The sequence below is a fragment of the Lathamus discolor genome, chromosome Z (assembly GCF_037157495.1).
Source record: "Lathamus discolor isolate bLatDis1 chromosome Z, bLatDis1.hap1, whole genome shotgun sequence".
Lineage (NCBI taxonomy): Eukaryota > Metazoa > Chordata > Aves > Psittaciformes > Psittacidae > Lathamus > Lathamus discolor.
This window is the reverse complement of record NC_088909.1, coordinates 46787817-46809816: the sequence shown is the minus strand read 5'-3', so window position 1 is coordinate 46809816 and position 22000 is coordinate 46787817. Positions and strand designations below refer to the sequence as shown.

General features: G+C 38.1%; 1 protein-coding gene across 3 annotated transcripts in view; it reads left to right on the top strand.

Moving 5' to 3' along the window:
* Window positions 1–22000, top strand: part of SNX24 (sorting nexin 24) — a 93314-nt gene that overhangs the window by 69727 nt on the left and 1587 nt on the right. For all 3 annotated transcript variants that reach the window (XM_065664063.1, XM_065664064.1, XM_065664065.1), the window contains 3 exons: window positions 15148–15242; window positions 16368–16400; window positions 17186–17250. In XM_065664063.1, coding sequence (XP_065520135.1) covers window positions 15148–15242; window positions 16368–16400; window positions 17186–17250 — 193 coding nt within the window. The remainder of the gene's footprint in view (window positions 1–15147; window positions 15243–16367; window positions 16401–17185; window positions 17251–22000) is intronic.

Sequence of the window (22000 nt, the reverse complement as noted above, 5' to 3'; positions counted from 1 at the left end):
TTTAATTATTGTTTTCACATTACGGTCTTCAGAATTGCTGCACCATGCTCCATTTGAACTTTGGCACTAATCTATAGTCACAAGTAAATAGCGTTCACAACTGTTTCCTACGAAGACTCCTGAAGCTGTTTTTTACCTTCTTTTCAGTAGGCAAGGCTTTATCTTCTGTGAAGTTATCCATTTGCTAGTGTTCTAACCATCAAACTGAATACATTTTGTGGCCTTCATTTTTAAACAATTTGTCAGAGAGTCAAGGAATTCTCAGAGTCTGGTAATTTAAAGACAGAATTTTGAAAATATCTTTTTTCTGTCTGCTTTGCTTTGCTTTTGGGTTGGTTGTTGGTTTTTTTTTTTTTTTCATCTTTTTTAAGAAGCTGTTGGAAGATTTGTATCCCCACTGAGGACTGAGATGTCATAGGGATAGAGAAAATGCCGCTCACTTTATGGATTACTGTTAGGTCAACAAAACTTTGGCAGCATTGATTAACTTGACAGTGAGTACAGCAGTACATTTATCACTTATGGCTGTGCTGTAGAAAATCTAATAAGAGGCAAACAATTCCCTTTAGAGCAGTAACAGGCTCACTGTGGCTAACGGTGCATGCACTGGAAATTTCTGACTTTAAATTATACCCTTGCTGCTAGTTGGGTCATTGACTCAAAGCTACTGTGCTTTCACTACTATGTTCTGTATTATTAATTTGATCAAAATTGTTTTGGCTTCTGTAAATGTGATCAAACTGTATATTGGAGTTCATGTAAACTCATAAGCTTTTTTGAAGAAGCCATGCAGAAGGAGCTTGATCCAAGCTTCGTTATGCAGAAGGGACAGCTGCCTGTTATAACTACAGATGTTTGGGGTCTTACAGGGTCTTTTTTTCAGAAGAAAAATATTGAGCTGTTGCTTACAAATCAGCCTCTAATTCACACATTTAAATAAACCCAAAACCCAAACCTGTTTACATTTAGTAAGTTTCACTGATTGGTCAGAAGGACGTTTTTCATGTGTGCAAACATGTGCTTTGTTAAGTACCAGTAATTATCTTAAAAATTCTATACAGGTTGATTTATAAATATGTTCTTCCAGTTGTCTTGTTTTTGTGAGAATTATGAGAACCGAACAACGAACAAGAGATTTTCTGTATCTATCTCCTGTGTATAAGTGTTGCTGCTTGCCTGTAAGTTTGTGTTTGGTACTAATCTGATAATGAAATGATACTTTATTCAGCATTGCTTGGCTTTACCTTAATAAATCTTTTCTAGAAGTCCATGACCAGTACATTGGGAAGTGTCTTTGCATTGCAAATCTAGAGAACAGGTGTTTGGTTTTGTTTCTTTAAGTCCTTCACTTGGTAGTTCTCTTAAATGGAAGCCCTGCAAAAGACGCTCTTCCACAGAAGTGTACCAAGCTTTTTTTCAGTTCAAATAACCGAAAGTGTGTAAGGGCCACATATCTGAATAACTGTGTTTTCTAGGTACCAGCAGGAAGGAACCGTGAAGTAAATGCAGTATTAAATGCAGATCAGAACATAGAGTGTGGAACTACATTTGTGGCTTTGCATTTGTGGTATAATCTGCATAATTGCTGTTCAAATAAGAGAGTAAGGTTTTTTTATTTATTAGCATATATGGCTCTCTACAGTAGACAGCCTTTGTAAGTAGCAACTGTTATTTCAAGTATTTTGTGTTATTTTAGGAAGTTGTTTGAATTGGAGGTTTTGTTCTGCAATATCTGTAAAAATTATATCGTTTTCTTTGTTGGGAGAGAAGTATTCTACTTGAATCAATTGTCAGGAGGCTTAATGTAATAAGGCAGTTTGTGGTCTGACTAAAAGAAACACCGTGCAAAAGAAATTCCCATAGCAGTTTGTTTTTAACAGAAAAACTGAATTCACCTGAAACATAAATATATTGAAAGCCAAGACTTAATAAGGTAGAACAGCTTTAGAAGGAAACAGAGTGGGTTGCTGTCCAAAGTATGTCTCGTAATGGCTACAATTTAACCAGGTATCTGTGCTGATGATAGTAGACCTCCATCAACAGCATAACAGCAGATTCTTTGCAACAAATTATCAGGCAAGCTGACATAAGGAAGCTCTGTACAGTGAGGGGGGAAAATACAATTGAAATAGTGCTTCCTGTTTCAATATCTTTTTTTTTTTTTTAATTTGCAGCATAAAGTTTTGTTTCCCTTACTATATTTTTAGAGGCAAGAAGACACATTTCCACACTTTTTCCTGGGTTCATACAATAAAGGAGTTACCCTACTGCCTGCTTTACTGAACAGAGACCTGATATTGATTAACTATCACACTGGCATCAGAACTACTCTTAGGATTCAATTTTTTTGTTGTTTTGCATATTTTATTGATCAAAAGTGGTAAATGAGCATCAAGCGTGCAAGAAGACGACGAATTGTTTACTTGCATAAAATAACCTTTCAATAAGGGAAGATGCATTGCTCACACTTTTGGTGCTGTTCTGCTGCCCGAAGCAGATGGCATTCAGCTGCTATTGATTTGCTCCTATAGTTACAGAGCAGCATGTAACAAGAGATGCTCATTTCTCTGAAAGAGGTAAGGTTTTTGCCAGGGTGTTGGGACTGAAAAAAGAAGGACAAGGCATTTTGAGTATTGTTCGGGGTTGGGTTTTTTGGCAAGAAATAAAAGGGAAAACTTGCAACTTCTGTTAGCAGTTCTGTACAAACAAAAAGCAGGGTTTGTGTACTTGCAGAGAAAGGGAGTTACTTTGGTTCTAGCACTTCTGGTAACATTAATTCTCACTGTAGATTGAATCCATGAGCAAGCAAGTACTGAAGGTTGTAAAGAGCATCCAGAATTTAGGATCAGAGACTCTACACCACACTTTTTAGCTGCTGTATCTTTTATTTATAATTCCCACCCCCCCCCCCCCACCCCCGGCTTGTTTAGACATTCTCAACTCCTTAGTAAGACAAAGTCATGATGCAGTATGCTGGGCTTGATTCTGCAAACAGTTCATTTCACTGATTAGTAAAGAATTTAATAATTTGCTGTTGGATCTCTCCTGTAATGGGTGTGAGTGGGAAGAGGGACAAAGAGAGCTTTTTCTGAAAATTTGCAAGGGTATTTAATGTAAAATTTTGGCATTAACAAGGTCTTTATTTGACAGATTTTAATGAAAATTACATGTATGATCAAGGAAGGTTTCAGTAAATAGAGCATAGGAATTACTGTTTTAAGACAAAATATTTACGATAATTGAAAGTCTCATTTCTGAAGGAGTAGTATGGTGGGTGGTACAGAGAAGCAGGGTGCAGTCCCCAATCAATCTGGTTTAACACAGAAGTAACCCATCTGTCAAGGTCCACATGTGTGTTAGTACGAGAATTAACAAACTCAGCCTACTGATGACAAAACTGGACCAGTTAAATATTTGACAACACATATTAAAGTCTTCCTTGCCCACATGACTGTTCTGCAGTGACTGTTACCACTGGAAGTGCTTACTGTTGATTTTTGAACAGTCTTGAGCATTTCCAAGCTCTGATGTTGTTTGGCAAAATAATTTACTCTGTTATGACTGCCCTGTTATCCTCCAAGTCATTTATATTGTCTTCCTTTTAATGAAAATAATCCATGAATTATAACCCCTGACAAAACATTCTCACAGCATAGTAGTTATTAATCAAGAATTTAATTTAAACATACATATTAATGTCTGTTAAAAAATGTCCTACTTCATCTGTTCAAGCTTCTATTCTCTGACATTGATTCCAACTTGCCTGTGTAATTTATGAAATGCTCTCTAAGCTTTTTTGATCTCCATATGGTTAGATGTCACTACATTTTGACCATTTCTTATGCTGCTTCTGTAGCATAAGCAGGCAAGAAGAGATTGTCTGAACTTTTGACTTTAACCTGTTGGTTTCAGTGCAGAGTAGAAATTTCGTATGAATGTTTTGCAAAAAGAGCAAACCTTGTTGAATTTCTCAAAAAACTGATGTCTTTGAGTCAATGGCTAATGCTGTCAGCACAGCATCTACTGCATTGTTCTAAGTTGATTGTGTCTTGGTCTCCTGTGGTGCTAGGGAAATGTTTAAAACATAAGAATTATTACAAACAGAAGGTTATTTAATATGATCTGAAAAAGTGCATGTTTTAAAACAGATTTTTCTTTGCTACAGTGATTCTACAAGAAAGCCAGTTGTTTTCACAAATTAGGACAAAGACATTTATACTATTGTTCTATTCCTGTGGTATCTATTTATACTGTTAAACCGACTCATTTTCCTCAACCCCCAGTCTCTTTCATTTCTGAGTTTGCTGGTAATCAAAACTTACTTCGTGCTTCTCTGCCCTTGTGTAAACAACCTCATTAACTACAGAATTAGGATATCAGAGTAAGTTGTTAGTATGTTAATAATTTGGGGGAGCAAAACAAAAGGAAAAAACCTACAGACTTTTACCTCACTTTTACTGCTAAAAGTAAATATCTTTCAATATCAGAGTGTATTTTCTTATTAAGCTGATTAAAATGTAATGTAAGCTTCAGAGTTTTTAAAATTAAGCTTACCAGTTTCCTTGCAATGACTCTTCCAACACTGTAGAGTAGCCTGGAGTCCTTATTCAACACCACATTTTGTGCTGAAAGAGCTACCAACATACAAAACTAAAAAAGAAGAAATCCCCAAAAAACCTCACCATATAAATCTAAACATGTTTGGTCAGCTACGTTACCCCTTGTTACCTCTGCAAAAATGGCACTGTGAGTTTCTAACCCCTGGTGCAGTGAATTCCCTGTGCTTTCTACATTCTCTTGTTTGGACTTTGGAGTGGGTACCTGCTGCTTAGTCTAATTAGTTTCAAAGGGAATGTCGAATCATTTCTCAAGAGTTTACTGTGAGTCAAAACCTCTGACAAGAAAATATCAGGGAGACAAAATAAGAAGTTATTGTAGACTTGAATAGCATTTTTGTTACAGTATCGTGTGGAAACAGTGCAGATGGGGAGGTCATCCCTCAATGATTTCTAGATTTTTGATACGACATTTGCATGTAATTAACCTTCTTGTGGGAGAGCAAGACTTAGAAACTTGGTTTTCGTAGGTAATTTCCTCAGTCTTCATCGCATACCTGGCTCTTTCTTTGTTCCCAGCAAAACCAGCAAAATTGGAGCTGTGGGATGCTTTTTTTCTGAAACAAAAAAAAAGTGAAAATGCTATTTCAAGGCTATTCTTAAAGGTTTCAGTATTGTTCTGGGCTTTTTCAGTTCTCGCAAGCTGCTTCATTTGACCAAAACCACATTATCCCACCAAAAAATCCAAGATCCAATTCAGCGTAAGTGTTTTAACAGAATAGTCTGTGACATTATCCAGTGACTGAAGGCTTGAGGAGATGAAGAGAAAGTTGGTCAAGCTGCAGAACTATGCCTCTGTTTCTCTGACTGTTGAGGTAATATTGTCACACTTGGCTCTGAAGAATGGAGTACAGCTTAGTTCTTTAATTGCTCATAGTTTTTCTTCTTATAAGGGACTTTTTACAAGTATAGTAAATACAGTAATTAGAAAATACAGCAGTGCAGGAAAAATAGTAAACACTCTGTGTAGAGATAAGTGACAATTTTCTTCAAACTCCTCTTTGAAATAACATAATAAAAGGAGAAAAAATATTTTTATATATATTTTAGCATGTCTAGAAAGTAAGCATGCAAATACAAAAATGCAGCCATCCTGTAGCCAAAACTGTATTCTGTGTCAAGCAGCATTTTTTTATGAAATATGAATTAATATATCTCACAGTGTGACTACATAAAACATCTAGCAAATTGAAATAACAGTCATTTCACTTCAAGTTTACATTCAGAAATGTATTTTTTCTCAGATAATTTGTATTCAGTACAGGTAAACCAAGACAAACAGTACCTGGTTCCAGGTAACATCTTAAGTTTTCTGAAAATATTTGTTGTGTTCCTTAACTCTTCCCTGTTTTATCTTTGTTTTGTCCTAATATTATTTTGCTTTCAAATCTTTAAAGAATGTGCATATTTCTGAAATAAAAGTCCTTGGAGCTGACAGCAGGGAAGAGGTGTTGGATTATCATCCCTGCATCACTCCTTTGTCTTCACTGCTTGCAAGTGGGGATGCTGGCCACCACCACCATGTCAGCCACCAGCTCTATCCTCTGTCCCTGGCAGTCCTTCACATAGGATCCACTGAGCAGAACAGAGCTCCCATGTCTCTTCAGCAAATCTCCACTCTGCTGCTGGGAGAGGAAGGAGGTAGAGGGGCTGTGGGTGCATGGAAGCCAACAAGTTACCTTTCATCATGGAGTTTTTCTGATGAGAACTGGCAGGTGGGAGCAGCCTCTCCCAACCACCTAAATGGCACAGAGGATGAGGGAAATGAAGAGAGGAGAGAGTGAGCTGGCCATCTTCCTTCTCTGATAGAGCCATTTGCTATTGTGGACTAGTACAATTAACCCTGTAACTCACCTGGCATACCGTAAAATAATATTTGGAGCAGATTAGACCAGAGGTTTCTCTGGGAGAATAGCCTGCATCTGATAGAGCTCAAAAGCAGGTACATGAGGGAGAACAGAGAGAACATACCTTGATAATTCTTTCTGAATTCACTCTGCTTTTCCATGCATTTTCAGTTCAATGAATTCCTCTTCCATCATTCTGTGCAGTCTCTCCTTTAAACAAACACATTTTTTAGCATCGGTAATGCCCTGTGGCCCATGATTCAACTACCTGTTCCATGAAGAAGTGTCTCGTTATCTCTAAATTCTTTCCTTTTTCATGATATTAACAACATATAATAATTATTTCTCATGCGTTCTTGATTCCTTTTCTAATAATTTCTAATAAGTTTGTGATCTGTTTTTTTTAAGTTGCTGCTGGCTAACATGCTTGTCCTTTGAGGGATACATCGTAGCCCCCAGCATCTCACTTCTCTGATCACTAATGGTCAGTCTAAAGCCCATCATTGTTACGTTTTCCAATATGCACCACTGTGGGCTGTGTTCTCCTATCCTTTGTTTCAGGACTTGTAACTGCTTATGTTTGCAAGGATCATGGCTGTTCAGTTTACCTCCAAGTCTTTGTGGGGGGTCTTTATCAAAAGCCTTTCAGAAATGAAGGTATGCTTAAACAACAGGGCCCTATTTATCTGTGCTTCTTGATCCTGTCAGGGATTGCAGTAAGTTTTGAAACAGGGCCTCCTTTAACAGCAGCTATGTGATCCTTTTCTATCCAGATGTATTTATCCACACACTACTTACTGCAGTTGTTGCTAACTTCCCTGCAACAGGTGTACCAGTTTATAAATCCCCAGTTCTCTTATGGGACTTTCTTTTCTTAAAACATTTTTGACATTTTTTTAGTCTTCCTGTTCTAAGCAGCTGTAGATAATACGGTATAGACCAGTGGCAAATCAGAGAATGAGTTTCCTTAGGCAAGATAATGTGTGATCCTGCTGATTTGTTACTGCATCTGTAAGCAAATATACTTCTCTGTGGCTTATGGCCTCAATTAGAGACATCCTTTGATGAGGAGACCGAGGGGGGGAAAAAAAAAGGATGGAAACATCTGCTCATGGCTTGGACAAGCATACTCTTTAGCGAGTAAAAACTGGATGGCCAGGCTCAAAGAATGCTGGTGAATGCAGTTAAATCCAGTTGGTGGCTGGTCACAAGTGCGGTTCCACAGGGGTAACAGTACTGAGGCCAGTTCTGTTTGATCTCTTTATCTGGGTAGGAGGATCCAGTGCTCCCTCAGTCAGTTTGCACATGACACCATTTGGGCAGGAGTGTTGATCTGCTGGAAGATAGGAAGGCTCTGCAGAGGGATCTGGACAGGCTGGATGGTGAGCTGTGGCCAATGGTGCGAGGTTCAACAAGGCAAAGTGCCAGGTCCTGCCCTTGGGCCACAACAACCTTATGCAAAAAAAGAGTAACCCCTTTCCAACCTCCCTTGTCTCCTAGGTCAGTTCTATCTGCCTGATGGCGAGAAGGTCATGGCAAGGGGATCCTGAAGGTCTTTTGTTTTGAGTAGCTACTCAAAACAAAAAAGCTACTGGCTTGCTATGCTTCCCATTCAACGTTCCAGGCTTGGGGAAGAGTGGCTGGAAAGCTGCTCAGTGGAAAAGGACCTGGGGGTGCTGATTGACAGAGCTGAACATAAGCCATCTTGTGCCCAGGCAGCCAAGAAGGCCAACAGCATCCTGCCCTGTATCAGCAATAGTGTGGTCAGCAGGGCCAGGGCAGGGATCATCCCCCTGTACTGCACTGGTGAGGCTGCACCTCGAGTTCTGTGTTCAGTTCTGGGCCCCTCACTACAAGAGAGACATTGAAGTTCTGGAGTGGGTCCAGAGAAGGGCAAGGAAGCTGGTGCAGGGTCTGGAGCACAAGTCTGACTAGGAATGGCTGAGGGAACTGGGGGTGTTTAGTCTGGAGAAGAGGAGGCTCAAGGGCGACCTTACCACTCTCTACAACTGAAAGGAGGTTGTAGTGAGGTGGGTGTCAGTGTCTTCTCCCAAGTACCAAGTGATAGGATGAGAAGAAGTGGCCTCAAGTTGTACCGAGGGAGGTTTAGATTGGCATTAGGAGAATTTTGTCACAGAACGTGCTGTTAAGCATTGGAACAGGCTGCCCAGGGAACTGGTGGAGTCACTGTCCCTGAAGGTACTTGAAGAATGTGTAGACGTGTGCTTAGGGACATGGTTTAGTGGTGGACTTGGCAGTGCTAGGTTAATTGTAGTACTTGATGATCTTAAAGGTCTTTTCCAACCTAAATGATCCTGTAATTCTAAGAAGGAGTTATCTCATACTAAGAAGACAAGAACATGCATTAAATCCCAGTATTTAGAGAAGCATTCTTAGGACTGAAGAAACACTTGCAAATTTGGAAAATCTGAAACTCACATTTCAGTACTGGCTTTATTTGCCTTAAAGTATGTGTTTGTGGTAGTCTTTAATTACCTGATCTGATACCATTGCGGGTTTTGCTGCTTTATCCCATCTGACCTCCTCTTTGGTGTGTAAGAGCATATAAGGAGGGCAGCATCTGACTGTGAAAAGACAAAAACACTTCTGGTTTCCAGATTTTCCAGGCGTTGGAAAACCTGAATGTTGGAGGGGATGTGGTCATTTACAGTGTATTTGTATTTAGTTCCTTTAAGCTTTCAGAAAACAGTACCTCAAGTGTTAACCTATTCTGCTTTGTCTGTTGTGTACTGTGTATTGTAAATGTGTTTGCTTTTTTCGAATCTTCTTCCCCTGTACTTCGAGGAGACTTTTCCAAGCATAACTACACAATTTCTTTACCATCCTGGAATGTGTATTTTCTAGATCTACTGATTGATATATATGTATATTATTGTCTAAGGTAGTCCTGCACCTGTTTGTTACCAGTAGCATTATTGACAGGGTCTTAATTACTTGTTAATTGTCCATTGTCTTAGGGGTCCATTGACTTTTAAAAAACACTTCAATTAAGCCATTTTAAAATCGTTTATTTTTGTGTCTTTTTTGTCGTTAAGGGATCTCTTTACTCTTTGCAATACTTCTTCCCAATACTCATTTTTAAAAGCCTTTCTTGTTCCTACTTTTTTTTTTTATATATATCATTAGCTCATCCTGCCCTTCTGCTTCTTTTCCTTTTGCTTTGTTGATTTCTTCATTTCTCAGTGAGCTTTGTCCTAACCTCCAGTCCTTTGAGCAGTGTCTCAGGAAATTATATTGACTGCCTCCTTTCATTTTTATTTTTCAAAGGAACTGTAGTCTGTTGCACTTTGTTTCTAATCTTTCAAGGGTTAGTCTCCTATTTTGCTGCAGAGATATGCACTGTTTGCTCTCACTATGTTCCCAGTTTTCAAAAAAAAATTCAATGTATTTTTCACATCAAGTGGCTTATGTTTGTACACATAGCCTCAAGTCAATGTGTTCTGCACTTAGTAGTTAAATACTAGTTGGAACTGCAAATGTATAATTAACTAGCTTTCCAACTAAAGTACTGACTACCTTAAAACTTAGTGGTTAGTAATTTTAGTGAGAATTATGAAAGTGCTTTAAATTTAGGTTAAGTAAGGCTTAAATAAAAGCGTTAATAACTTATAGACACTGTCATAAATTTCTGCAGACATATTTTCAATGATGATCCAGCAGTCATATAACTTACGTGGCTTCATTTCTATCTAGTTCACTTACCCTCCATGTACTTTGAGAATGCTGTGATAGATGGATTTTTCCCTTAGGAGATACCTTGCAAGTTTTAAGCTCAATAGAAGTATAACAAATCTGAAAGTTGGTACAGGAATTTTTATTCTCCAGTCTTGAGGTTCACAGGTGCAATTTCCTTCTGTGCCTTTTTTGCTGTTGACTTCCCTTCAATATGCAGCCTAGGAGTGTTAGCTAGCTGGTACGTTGCATGGAGCATCACTTCTGTATTGTTGTGTGCGTGTTTGCATGCTTCTTGTATCTTTAAACAGGGTTTTAAGCATGTTTGATAACCTCCTGTCTTGAAAAACATGTTTCTAGTAATAATGAAAAGTGGAAATTCCTTAGTAAAACTTAAGTGACAACTTATTTAGAAATAATTCCATAATAACATCCTTACTGAAGAAGGAAGTGGTTTCTTCATAGTTCTTCACAATGCGTAATAAAAAACGTTATTGTATCTGCTATGACTTTAAAAAAAATAAAAGCTGGCTCTTAGAAGTCTGGTTCCTTTGTCTAGTTGGTTTTTAGTTAATGCGTTCTTTTGGTAACTTTTTTATCATTTCATGGGACTGTATAAAGCACTTCACGAAAAGCAGGTTAGTGGAATATAGACTGTAAAGCGTTCTAAAAGATGTGGGTTTTGGTCCCAGTGGAGACTGACACTCCAGCCTACTTACTGTAGCTGGAATGTATTGATTTTCTTCTCCCCCATTTTAGCTGCACCACTGAATTAGGTATTGTGAAGCATCTCTCCCTGTGAAGAGAGGAAAAACTGTCATGAACTTTTTCATCCAAACAGTACAGCATTTCAGACTAAACCTGATTGAATGGAAAAGTCTGTAAGGACTCGTAAAAACCTTGTAACTCAGCTCCCCTCTCACATTTTTTGCTCTCCAACAACTGTTCCAGTAACCTTGAGAAAGTATGATAGGTGATGGTAAGAAATTGATTTTTAAATCTTTTTCCATTAAAATCACCACCACCACTACTAATAATAATTATTAATAATAATAATTTAAAAAATAATAAATACCTGAAAACTATGCATTCCTGTGGCATGATCTCCTAAGGTTAGCAAAGTAGTCTTGTTCAGGTTTTCAGCAGGATGTTCAGTTACTCTTATAATTGGCTGATGAGTAGGTTTGGACCTAACTAAAATGCCAGTGTTCGATTTGCAGTGTCCTCTGTGAAGATATGTCACCATTTACCCTGTCTTTAGAGACAATTTTCTAAAAAGGAAACTCGTGGGAAATCATTATGCTGTTTATATGTCTCCCTTGTTGAAGAGCATTATCCTGTGATATTTTAGCACTGTTTTCCACTGCATGATGGCATCTAGGTAAGGTTAAGGCAGAACAAGTCCCTTTGCAATTTTGTGGCTATATTTTACTTGCTGTAGGAGAAAAGATAACCAACAATTAAGTATTTCAGATGTCACTGTAAGAACATGTGCAACTAATCAATTAAATCCTTAGGAAACATGATTTTATAAAACTGATAAGGTAGAAAAAATGGGATTTTTGCGATTTGTGTTACATAATAATTGCACCTTTTTGATGAAAAAGACATTTCTGCTGATTAAATGCCAGGCTTTCCCTTGTGTGTGTTGTTTTGTTTTTCTACCTGAAACGTGGAGTAGTTCATTAAAGTGTGACAGTAACAGATAAAAACCCGTTAAGATTTTCTAAGAATATATGGCATCTATACTCTTAGTTTAGCTGAAATCAATGAGTTTGAAAAATGTTTTTCTGGAGTCACTTCCCAATCACTTGCCAGAGGTTGTGTTAGGTGTTTTAGTTTTGTAGGTTTTTATTAATTTTGGGAAGGAAATACACATGCTGGTTTTGGTTTTTTTTCTTAAGTTAGTCTACTTAGCCCTCTGGGGCCCATAATTGAAACTCACTGCTATGGTCTTGATACAGTTCAGCTTAATTGGAAATTCACATAACAAACAAGCTAATTGTGAGACTTTCTTTGAAAATATCTAAGTTTCAGATTGCAAAGCAAACAGGTAATAGTCATATATACAAGCCAGTGACATATATACATTTGAACAAAGGCTACAGTTGAGCGTATCACATCATAAATTATTGACAGTAGTGTAGAGACTTTACCTTCTCGTACCTTTTCTAATCAGCTGTTATTAAAAGATCATCAAGTTTGCAAAATACATATGTCACAAGTTTTCAGTTAGACATTAAAAATCAGTTCTGTTGTGGGTTTCCCCACTTAAATAAAGCCAATTATGTTAAAATTTATTTCTGATTTAAGAGTATTTTTTTGAACAACTTAAATAGGAAGTTGATCATGCTTATGTTTTTCTCTGGACATCCACTTCGGGCCACCAGAAGATATAGGAAATGCAGCTACACAGATACACCTGATCCAGTAGGGCTGAGGTTTTGTTGTTGTTGTTCCCAAGCTTTTTTTCTCTTTTCCTTTGATTTCTACCATGTATATTAAGAGGATGGATTATACACTGGCCCTTTTTTATACCAAAGCAAATGAAGTTAAGCTGGAAGATAATTTCCCCCTTATCAGTATAATTAACTTGTATGTCCAGTTTATTTTTTAATTGCTTAAAATGCATGTCACATTACATCCGTTGAAAAATCCTCATTTGTTCAGTGCAGTAATTCCAGCCTTCATAAAGTTCTGGAAATGACAGAATTCCCAGTCAACAGAGGCAACATCCAAGATAGAGTACAGTGCAAATTGCCTTTGCTTCTCTGCAAATTCTACATTTTCAAGTTTATTGATCACCAAAGCAGAGTTATTGACAGTTAACAAACTATATGGATTAGCACACTAAACCAGATGCTATTTCCTTACATATTTTTCTGAAATACATTTGGTCAGGGCAGGGTTAGCGCTTGGGTTGACTTGATGCATGTCATATAAAAAAAAAGAGAAACAGAATAAGATATTAATCTGGAGTGAGTGGAAGTAGAAACAAATAAGAGCTGTTGAGAGTTTTCCTTTTATACAGTCATGTATCCTTGTCTTCCCTGACAGTCTGTTCTGTTGAGCAGCCTCAGCAGGCAGTTCAACTTTTGCAAGAAGCTGTCAGTAGGTGTATGAGGTTGCATGTAAGCATTGTATGCCCTTAAACATCTTTATATAACTTTTTGCAGTTCTTCATTGCATATAATTATTATTTATTTGAGCAAACAACATGCATTGTTATGCAATTCACACACCTTCTGAGTATGCACCCACCTACACCCCTCCTTCTGTGCATAACCTGAATGCAGAACAGGATAAATTCTGCAGCAGCAGAGTGCTGACTTTTCAGAATGCAAATGAAGTGGCATTTTTTAATGCAGCATCTTCATACAGAGGTGAATTGAAAGGCTTCACACTTGCCAACATTTCAGACCTCCCTGTTTGTTACATCCACTGAAATCTAGAACAGGAGAGTTCAAAAGCTGCCTTCTTCCTCTTGGTTTGGGTTTTTTTCAGATTTGTTAGTGACATCTGTAGCTGTTGAAGAACTGTAGATTCTAAATTCAGATTTGCAAATGTAACATAAAAAAAAAGAAGCAATTCTCAAATATCTTTGTTTTCAAATGTGTTTCTCTCTAAGTCTATGCATGTCTTATTGAATTTTAACACTAACTGGGTTTTCATTACACAAATAACCAAACCATTTCCTATAAAACCTACTGTAAAATCTAGAGGAACTTCTAAATGTGTCTTCCAACCTAATTTTTTTTTTGTAATCTTGTTATTCTCTACATCCTGTTGTGTCTCCCCAGTGATAATTATAATGTAAAAGAATATACACGTAGGAATAAGTTACCTCCTGAATGTAACCAGAGTAAGGTTTCTTCCCATTGCCAGTCTCGTTTCTTCTCTAGGTTTGTTTCTTCTAACATAGGGTGTGGAAATGATCAGGATGGATGTGGACAGCTTTACTTGTACAAGTTGTTTGATTTATAAATCTAGTGAAGTTTCTTCCATGCATACATCCTTTCTGGATCAGGACTTTATGAAGGAAGGAAGGCTTTTTAGGAAAGAGCTTGTGGCTTTCGTTTGCATGTGAAGTATATGTATTATCAGAATATATGGCAGTATGAACAGTAAATAAATAAGGGCTTAATCTTTCAGGTGAGACATTGGCTGAATTTATGAACTATTCTGTTTGCTCCATGAAAATGAAAAGATCAATGATTATTTTTGGTCTGCTTCTTTGAAACTGTCAGAGATCTATTTTCTTTAAGAGTCATTGTTTCATGATAAACATGCACTTAAGAATCTCATTTATTTGCTACCTATTTTTAAGTATACTTGGAATTAATTTACTGAAAATTGTAAATCATCTCATGAATGGAAAACAAAGGAGAATGGAGTCCAGTCTTCATGTCACTGCTCTGGAAGAATATGTCACGTCTAGCCAGCAGCATTTGGTCAGAGCTCTGCCATTAGGAGTCACAGTGCAGATAGGAGTATGTTGTAAGCTCATCTGTCAAGCTAAGCAAACAGTTTCTTTCCCTTGTTAGCATTTACCAAGGCATGTATTAATAAAATTGCACCAAGCGGAGACTTCAGTTTTCCACTGGTGTGGCAGACGGGAGTCTCCTGTGAGGTGAACATAAAAGCACTGTGTTATAGCTGATTTATGCTTTAAATAAACAGGATTTTATTCACAAATGAGTGTGCCAGTAACTTAGTTCCAGAATCAGACTTCTCTGCTTGAGAGACATCTAGCTTGGCACCAGTGATGGCAGGTGAAAAACAATGTAGTAGCATGAGCTGAATGTATTTATATGTGATTCATTAAGAACTGTGGTTTTCCTACTGAAATGAAGTGCTCCAAAATAGGTGTAAGAATTGAAAAGTGTTGCAAATGGGAAATGTTTTGGTAGCTTGAATAAAAGTGTGTGATAATTAAGATACTAAAAAATCTTGGGTTTCTATTGTGCCTTTCTTCTTTATTTTTTTTACAGACAGTCATTTTAGAAAATGAAGAGCTCCCTAAAATATTTCTTGATTTCCTGAATGTTCGCCATGTACCTAGCTTGCCAAAAGCAGAAAGCTGTGGGTAAGCTCTCATTTACTGAAAAATACATGGAGGCCAAAAGGCCCATATTCACTCAGTGCTGATGCAATTCCATTGACTTAAAATGGTCTTGCTGCCAACTCTAACACTGTAAAATAAATGGGCATAATGTTCATGTTGAGAATGTTTATATATCCCCAAAAGGTGGTAAAATAAATCCAGACTGTTCAAAGACACAAGTGAGGTTTCATGTAATATTCTTCGAAAGGAAAGGAGAGTTTAGATGAGGAAAAACATGATTTTCTCATAGATCTTGAAGTATCTACTGAAATGTACAATACTCATAAACACTCACTAAAGTTGCACAGAAAGCCTTTGCATGTGTCTAATGGTCATAGTAACTGCACAAAATAGAAGTTCATTTTATGATCCTTTTATGATCTCCCTCTGTGTGTTTGAAAGTGGGGTCTTTCACCTTTCTGAAGGCATCAACCCAAATGGCCCCACTGCCTTTCCATTGGGAAGGGTTCTTGATCAGGGTGGGAGAAGGGAATCTTTTTCTGATCGATGTAATGACTACAGAAATACCCTAAACAGTGTAACTGGAAGCTCTGTTACCATCTGCAGCTGTAAGCTTTGTAGGGAAAGTAATTTCTTTTGCTATGCAGGCTGACATAGTTGATAGTCCAGCAGCATCACCAGAACTTGCTCCCCAGAAAGCTACGTGGCTCTTTCCCACTTCAGGGGAAGCTCTGTGGATCTGCAGTGGAGAGGAGGCAATGAAAAAAATGGAGGTAATTTTGAGGCCCTCTGTACACTGGGAAGCATCTGGCCCAGGGCAGTCTCCAGAGGGACTCAGAAGCTTACAGACTTGTGCTTTCACTTGCAGTGAATAACCTCAGGCAATACCTTCAGTGGGACTGTACCCCAGTGCTTCATAGACAAAGAGATGTGCTTGTGAATCTATTTCAGTAAAATGGATGCTGTCATTTCCAAGTAGAGGTTATTGTAAAAAGATATGATCTCCATATTTATTCCTTCGCATGACATTATGCAACTACTGACTATTAAAATATTCCTCCCTTTGATGGTTCTTAAAGGATTTGTTTGGGGGTTTTTGTTAGTGTAATTTTGTTTAACCAAAGTTTCCTCTCACTTCACTTGCAGCTCTTTTGATGAAACAGAATCTGAAGAATCAAGGTAAGCTTGATGCCCACTCTTTCTAGGACAGCAGATTAATAAACTACTTGAAATTACTGGTTTTTGCTGTATTTGTCCAGTGCAGTTGACTAAAATGGCAGTAGTATAGCATTAAAATTAGATGTGTTTATAATCATGGCTAGTTTCATCAGCTGTGGTAGATCCATCCATTTGTAGTGTGAATTGAGCATCCTTATATTGAGAAATTCCTTGCAAACCCCTAATAGAGTACTGCTAGGTCTAAAATAATTTCTGGGAATGTTTTTACCCATTAAAGTATATTTTAGATAGCAAGAAGATTTGCCAGAAGGAAACAGAGGTTTGGGTTCTCCACTATGCGTTTTGACAGGTCTTTGTATGTACCTGGTTGAACTACTTGGCACGTGCATGTACAGAGCAGAGGGAAGAGGGCTGGTGGGGGATGTCTGTACTGTGGCCAGGATGGGAAACAGCCCTGTGAAGGGCTACCAAGAGCTGTGGTTGTAGGTGATCCTGCAGCTTGCATTACATCAGGTACCAGGGAGGTCTCAAAGCCAGCTGCCAGCTGCCCCTTCTGGGCACAGCCCCTTCACCTCAGCTTCACATCGGCAATTCTGCTGTGCAGCTGAGGAGCAGTGAGCTTTGCTCACAGGAGATGAAGCCTGCTCTTTCTGGGCAGCACTGATGTGCAGCACACTGGCCACTGCTACTGCATGGCTCAGCCACCTCACTTTATCAAAGCTAGTTTGTACAATATTCTGTTTGCTGTCCCTTGATACTGACATCTCTGTTCTTGACCTTTCCAGCAAACTGTCCCACCAGCCTGTGCTGCTGTTCCTAAGGGATCCATATGTCTTGCCTAAAGCCAACGGTAATCAAACCTGTCATCTGTTAACAGTGCTTTACTGCTCTGACCCTGCACTGCATAAACCACATTATTATTAATACCAGCCTTGTCAGATGACACTGGTCCAAAATCTAATAACCTGCCAATAAAACAATAGTTCTTGTGTAAGAAAACATTAAAACACTAAGTGGGGTGGGCGATTTATAAAAGGGTGGAATTTTCTCCCCCAGTTCTTCTCTCAGACAAATCTACTGAGAATTCAGGTCAAAAGAAAAAGAACATTGCCTTTCTTTTCTTCTTGTTGACCCTTTGGGCTGTTTTGCCTGAAGGATTTGAACTTAGAAGCACAGTCCTTTATAAGTGCTTTTTCCCTAAACACCAGTCTATCTCCTGTGAGCATGTTTGTATTTCCATTTGGATTATTACTATTTCTTATATTTTATAACCTCTAGTGCTCTTTTGAGGGAGTGGGGAGGGAGAAGACGAATGTATAGTTTGATGTATTTCACAGGACATTTGCGTTAACCTTAATCTCTTAATATGTGGTTCAAAAAAGTGTTTGAAAGAGCTTTTCATAAACCCTTTTTTCTTTTTTTTGTTTAATAAAAAGTTCTTTGCATTATTAATTCAGAGAACTTACCCTCTGTCTTAAATTAAATGTGTGCAGGTAAAACAAAAAAAATAATTTTTAATAGTTGTGTTCCTAGTGGTTTTATCATTTTACTTGTTTGAACTGATACTTCTACTAAATCTTGTATTAAAAATGTAATTACACTTTCAAGGGAGAATTTTCTCCCAGAGCTGCAAAGTAAGATTATTTGTTTCATATAGCATTTTGTTTGATTTTAGAAAATACTGTACTGAAATGAAAAGGGAGCTTCTTTAGCTGCCTTGAACATCATAAAATTTTTAAGAGTAAATTTAGGAAAGAACACTGTTTGCTTGAAGTTTCTTAGCCAGTGAAGTGTACTTCATTCACATCTTCTCAAGATGTATATAAATGCCTGAAGGAAGGGTGTAAAAAGACAAAGCCAGGCTCTTTTCAGTGGTGCCCAGTGGCAAACACTCTCATTGTGAGGGTGACTGAGCCCTGGAACAGGTGACCAGAGAGGAGGTGGAGTTTCCATCCTTAGAGATCCTGAAGAGCTCTCTGGAAATGGTCCTTGGCAACTGGCTCTGGGTGTCCATACTTGAGCAGGAGGTTGGAGCAGATCACCTCCGGAGGTCTCTTCCAGTTGCAGTCATTCTGTGATTCTGTTGTTTTTTTCAGGCTATTTTTCAAAACCATAGGGACCAGGTTCACATATTTGGAGAGGTTTAAATAGTCTCTCTGACTGTCAATGCCCACTCTAGCTAGTAGTGTGGCCCAATGGTAATTGACCCTATAGAGTCTTACTGAACTTGTAGTTCTAGAATGAAACAGTGCAGAGATCTTGTGTGACCAAGGTCCACATCAGAAGACACATTAAAAGGTGGTTTAGTTTTCAGTCATTTAGACTTGACTTAGGACTGGTCTGGTCACCTGGACTGAATGCACATCTGAGGCTGGAGCACACATCAGAAAACCAGTACACCAGCACAGGCTGGTCATGGTGAGATTGTCACTTTACAAGATCACTCCTGACCCATGTGACAACACAGTGCAGAAGCACTTGCAGAAATACCTGTCTAAATGTTGGTCCAGATGCTACCTATACTGGTATTGAGAGTGGATCACAATTGCATGTTTTAATCTTACTGTTTAATGCTCCTCTTAATTGCAAACTTGGATTCCTCGAGAGCAATGTGTAAATTATGAACATAATTTAATTCTATATCATTCATGAGAGAGAAAATGGATTTCATAGCCAGTTACTCTGAAATGAAGACAGCACTTAATGTTTTCAGCCACCATGTAAGGTTTTGCTGTAAGACTTCTATTCAGGATTTTGCAGTTCTGTGATGGTCTTCCTTCCCTAATATACAACTAAGGCTGAGCTTCCTTTTCTTGAAATCATTAGGAACTTCATAATGAATTTTGTAACTACTCCTTTAAGCAGTGCATTACTTGGATTAAGATAAAAGCCTCTTCTAATGCATGCCATCTTTAAATATTAAGTAGGCCTCATTAATGACATCTGAAACAAAAGACTTCTATGGCTTTTGCCAAGTCATTTTCTGGCCTTGACACACAGTATTTAGATTTCATGTGGCACATGAATATTCTTTGTATTTCAAGATCCTAAAACATCAAATTCATTTGCAAGTTACTCTTTAACTTGAATTAAAACACAAATTAGAATGTGAGTTGTAGTTTAAAAAGGGAAGAAAACCAAGTCTTAAGTCTAGAGGCCCTACTAGTTCAGTCTAGTTGGAAAGAAACAAAAGTTTTTACAGCTTTTACACACTGCCTTTAATTCTTCTTTCATTTTCAGTTTGCAGCACAGAGAAACTATAGATAAGCTTTCTAAAATTGTCTCGCTCAGATCAGTTCTTATTTTGATAGACTCTGATTCATTTGTGAAAAAACAGCCAAGGTTGTTCAGATTGTGACCAAAAGCGTCTAAATGAGTATTCATTTTGTGTACTCTTTGAAGGTGATCTGCGAGAGTTGTTTGGCTCAGAAGTGTTCAGGAGTTATTCCTCCCTGGATACAGGAAGGCCTGTGTTAACATCTTCCCATAAAAAAGGAGATTGTGTACTTGTGGGTTTTGGGGTTTTTTATGAAATAAACAGTTGTTTCTGCAAGATAATACTTGGAGAACACCTTTTCCCCCCTTCATTGCACTGTTACTTGTCTTCATAAACTATCATCTTCCTATTATTCTAGTGACTCAACTTAAGTCTTTTTGAACTGCAAAAATACTTTGCAAAAATAAGACTCACAGTTACAACCCTCACTGATTTTTCACACTCACTTTTTCATGATGTTTCTGAGTGCATGAGCACATCACCTTTTGTGTAAGATGGCCACTCCATTTTTAGGGGTGGGGAAAAAACCCCAACGTGTACTATTTTGAAGAAAAATTAATTAAAAATCTAAAATGCTGCGAATTGAAAATGATGCCTCAGAAGCTAAAAAATGGAATCTCAGATTTATTGTCACTTGTTCAAAAACTGCTCTGATGATTTTGGGGGGTTGGACTAGGTGATCTTTTGAGGTCCATTCCAACCCTTGGGATTCTGTTCTCCCTTATGAGGAGAGGCTGAGGGAGCTGGGTCTCTTTAGCTTGGAGAAGAGGAGACTGAGGGGTGACCTCATCAATGTTTACAAATATGTAAAGGGTAGGTGTCAGGATGATGGAGCTAGGCTTTTTTCAGTGATATCCAGTGATAGGACAAGGGGCAATGGGTGTAAACTGGAGCATAGGAAGTTCCACGTTAACATCAGGAAGAACTTCTTTACTGTAAGAGTGACAGAGCACTGGAACAGGTTGCCCAGGGGGGTTGTGGAGTCTCCTACACTGGAGATATTCAAGGCCCGCCTGGACAAGTTCCTGTGTGATGTACTGTAGGTTACGCTGCTCTTGCGGGGGGGTTGGACTAGATGATCTTTTGAGGTCCCTTCCAACCCTTGGGATTCTGTGATTCTGTGATTCTTTAAGCCGTGTCAGTATCCCAGATTTGCAAGACTGTCCTTCAGTGTATTTATACAATCAACTGAAATTAATATACTTGAATTTTTTTAAGCAGCAAAGCCTCACAGTAAATTTGATACTGTAAAGTTGTGTAATTTTTTAAATCAATACTCATTTTCCTATATATTCTGTATGTTACAGAACAACCAGTAAAAACTGGTTTCTGGAACTGCAGCATTTAATTTAGAAGAAAAGCATCAGATTGCCCTTACAAGTGTATTTTTAATAACATTAATGACAACAGCATAGGGTTATTCTGCCAGGGTGACTGGGGATAGCTGAGCTTGCAGGACTTAAGGAATCATTATTGGATTCAAAGTATTAACAAGTAATTTATAATTATGACTTACTGAGAAGCTGGGAGAATTATTCATGTATTGTTCACAGTGGATGTTGCAGTTTGTTAAAACTTCCTAAAATACCTGTTTGTAGCGTCTTTAATACACTGGAATCACCTTATTAATGCCAATGAGATAACATTTGGCTAGTAAAGACTTTTTTTTTTTCCTTACCAAGTCCAAATCTACTTTTTGCTCAGTATTTTTACCTCCAGAAATATTTTAATGAAAGAATAAGCGGCAACATCCCACCCACATTTGGTGACCTGATTTACCAAGTATCTATAAAAGTTACATCTCCCTATTTTGAATAGCCTGTAGGCTGATAAGTAATGGAAAGATCTGATTAGTGTGGAAAGTTCTGTATCAGAACAGGGTGCCCAAAGAAGTGATAAATGCCCCATCCCTGGCAGTGTTCAAGGCCAGGCTGGACAGAGCCTTGGGTGACATGGTCTAGTGTGAGGGGTCCCTGCCCATGGCAGGAGCATTGGAACTACATGATCTTAAGGTCCTTTCCAACTGTACCCAGTCTGTGATTCTATGGTTCTATAAACAGTCTGTTCTTCTAGGCCAATCCATCTCCTAGTGTAGCAGCAATCACAAGAGGTGATCAGAAAATCTTACTTTTAATGCCCACTGATTTAAGTGAAACCTCCATTATAAACACAGGAGTTGGTGCGTTTGAAAAATAGTTTCACATCAGTAATGTATATTCTTACATTCCCCTGTATGGAACTGTGTTCTATTGGGTAATTCCTTCATGCTAAATTTAACATGAAAATTCAGTGCCAATTGCCTCTACATTTGTGGTAAGAACAT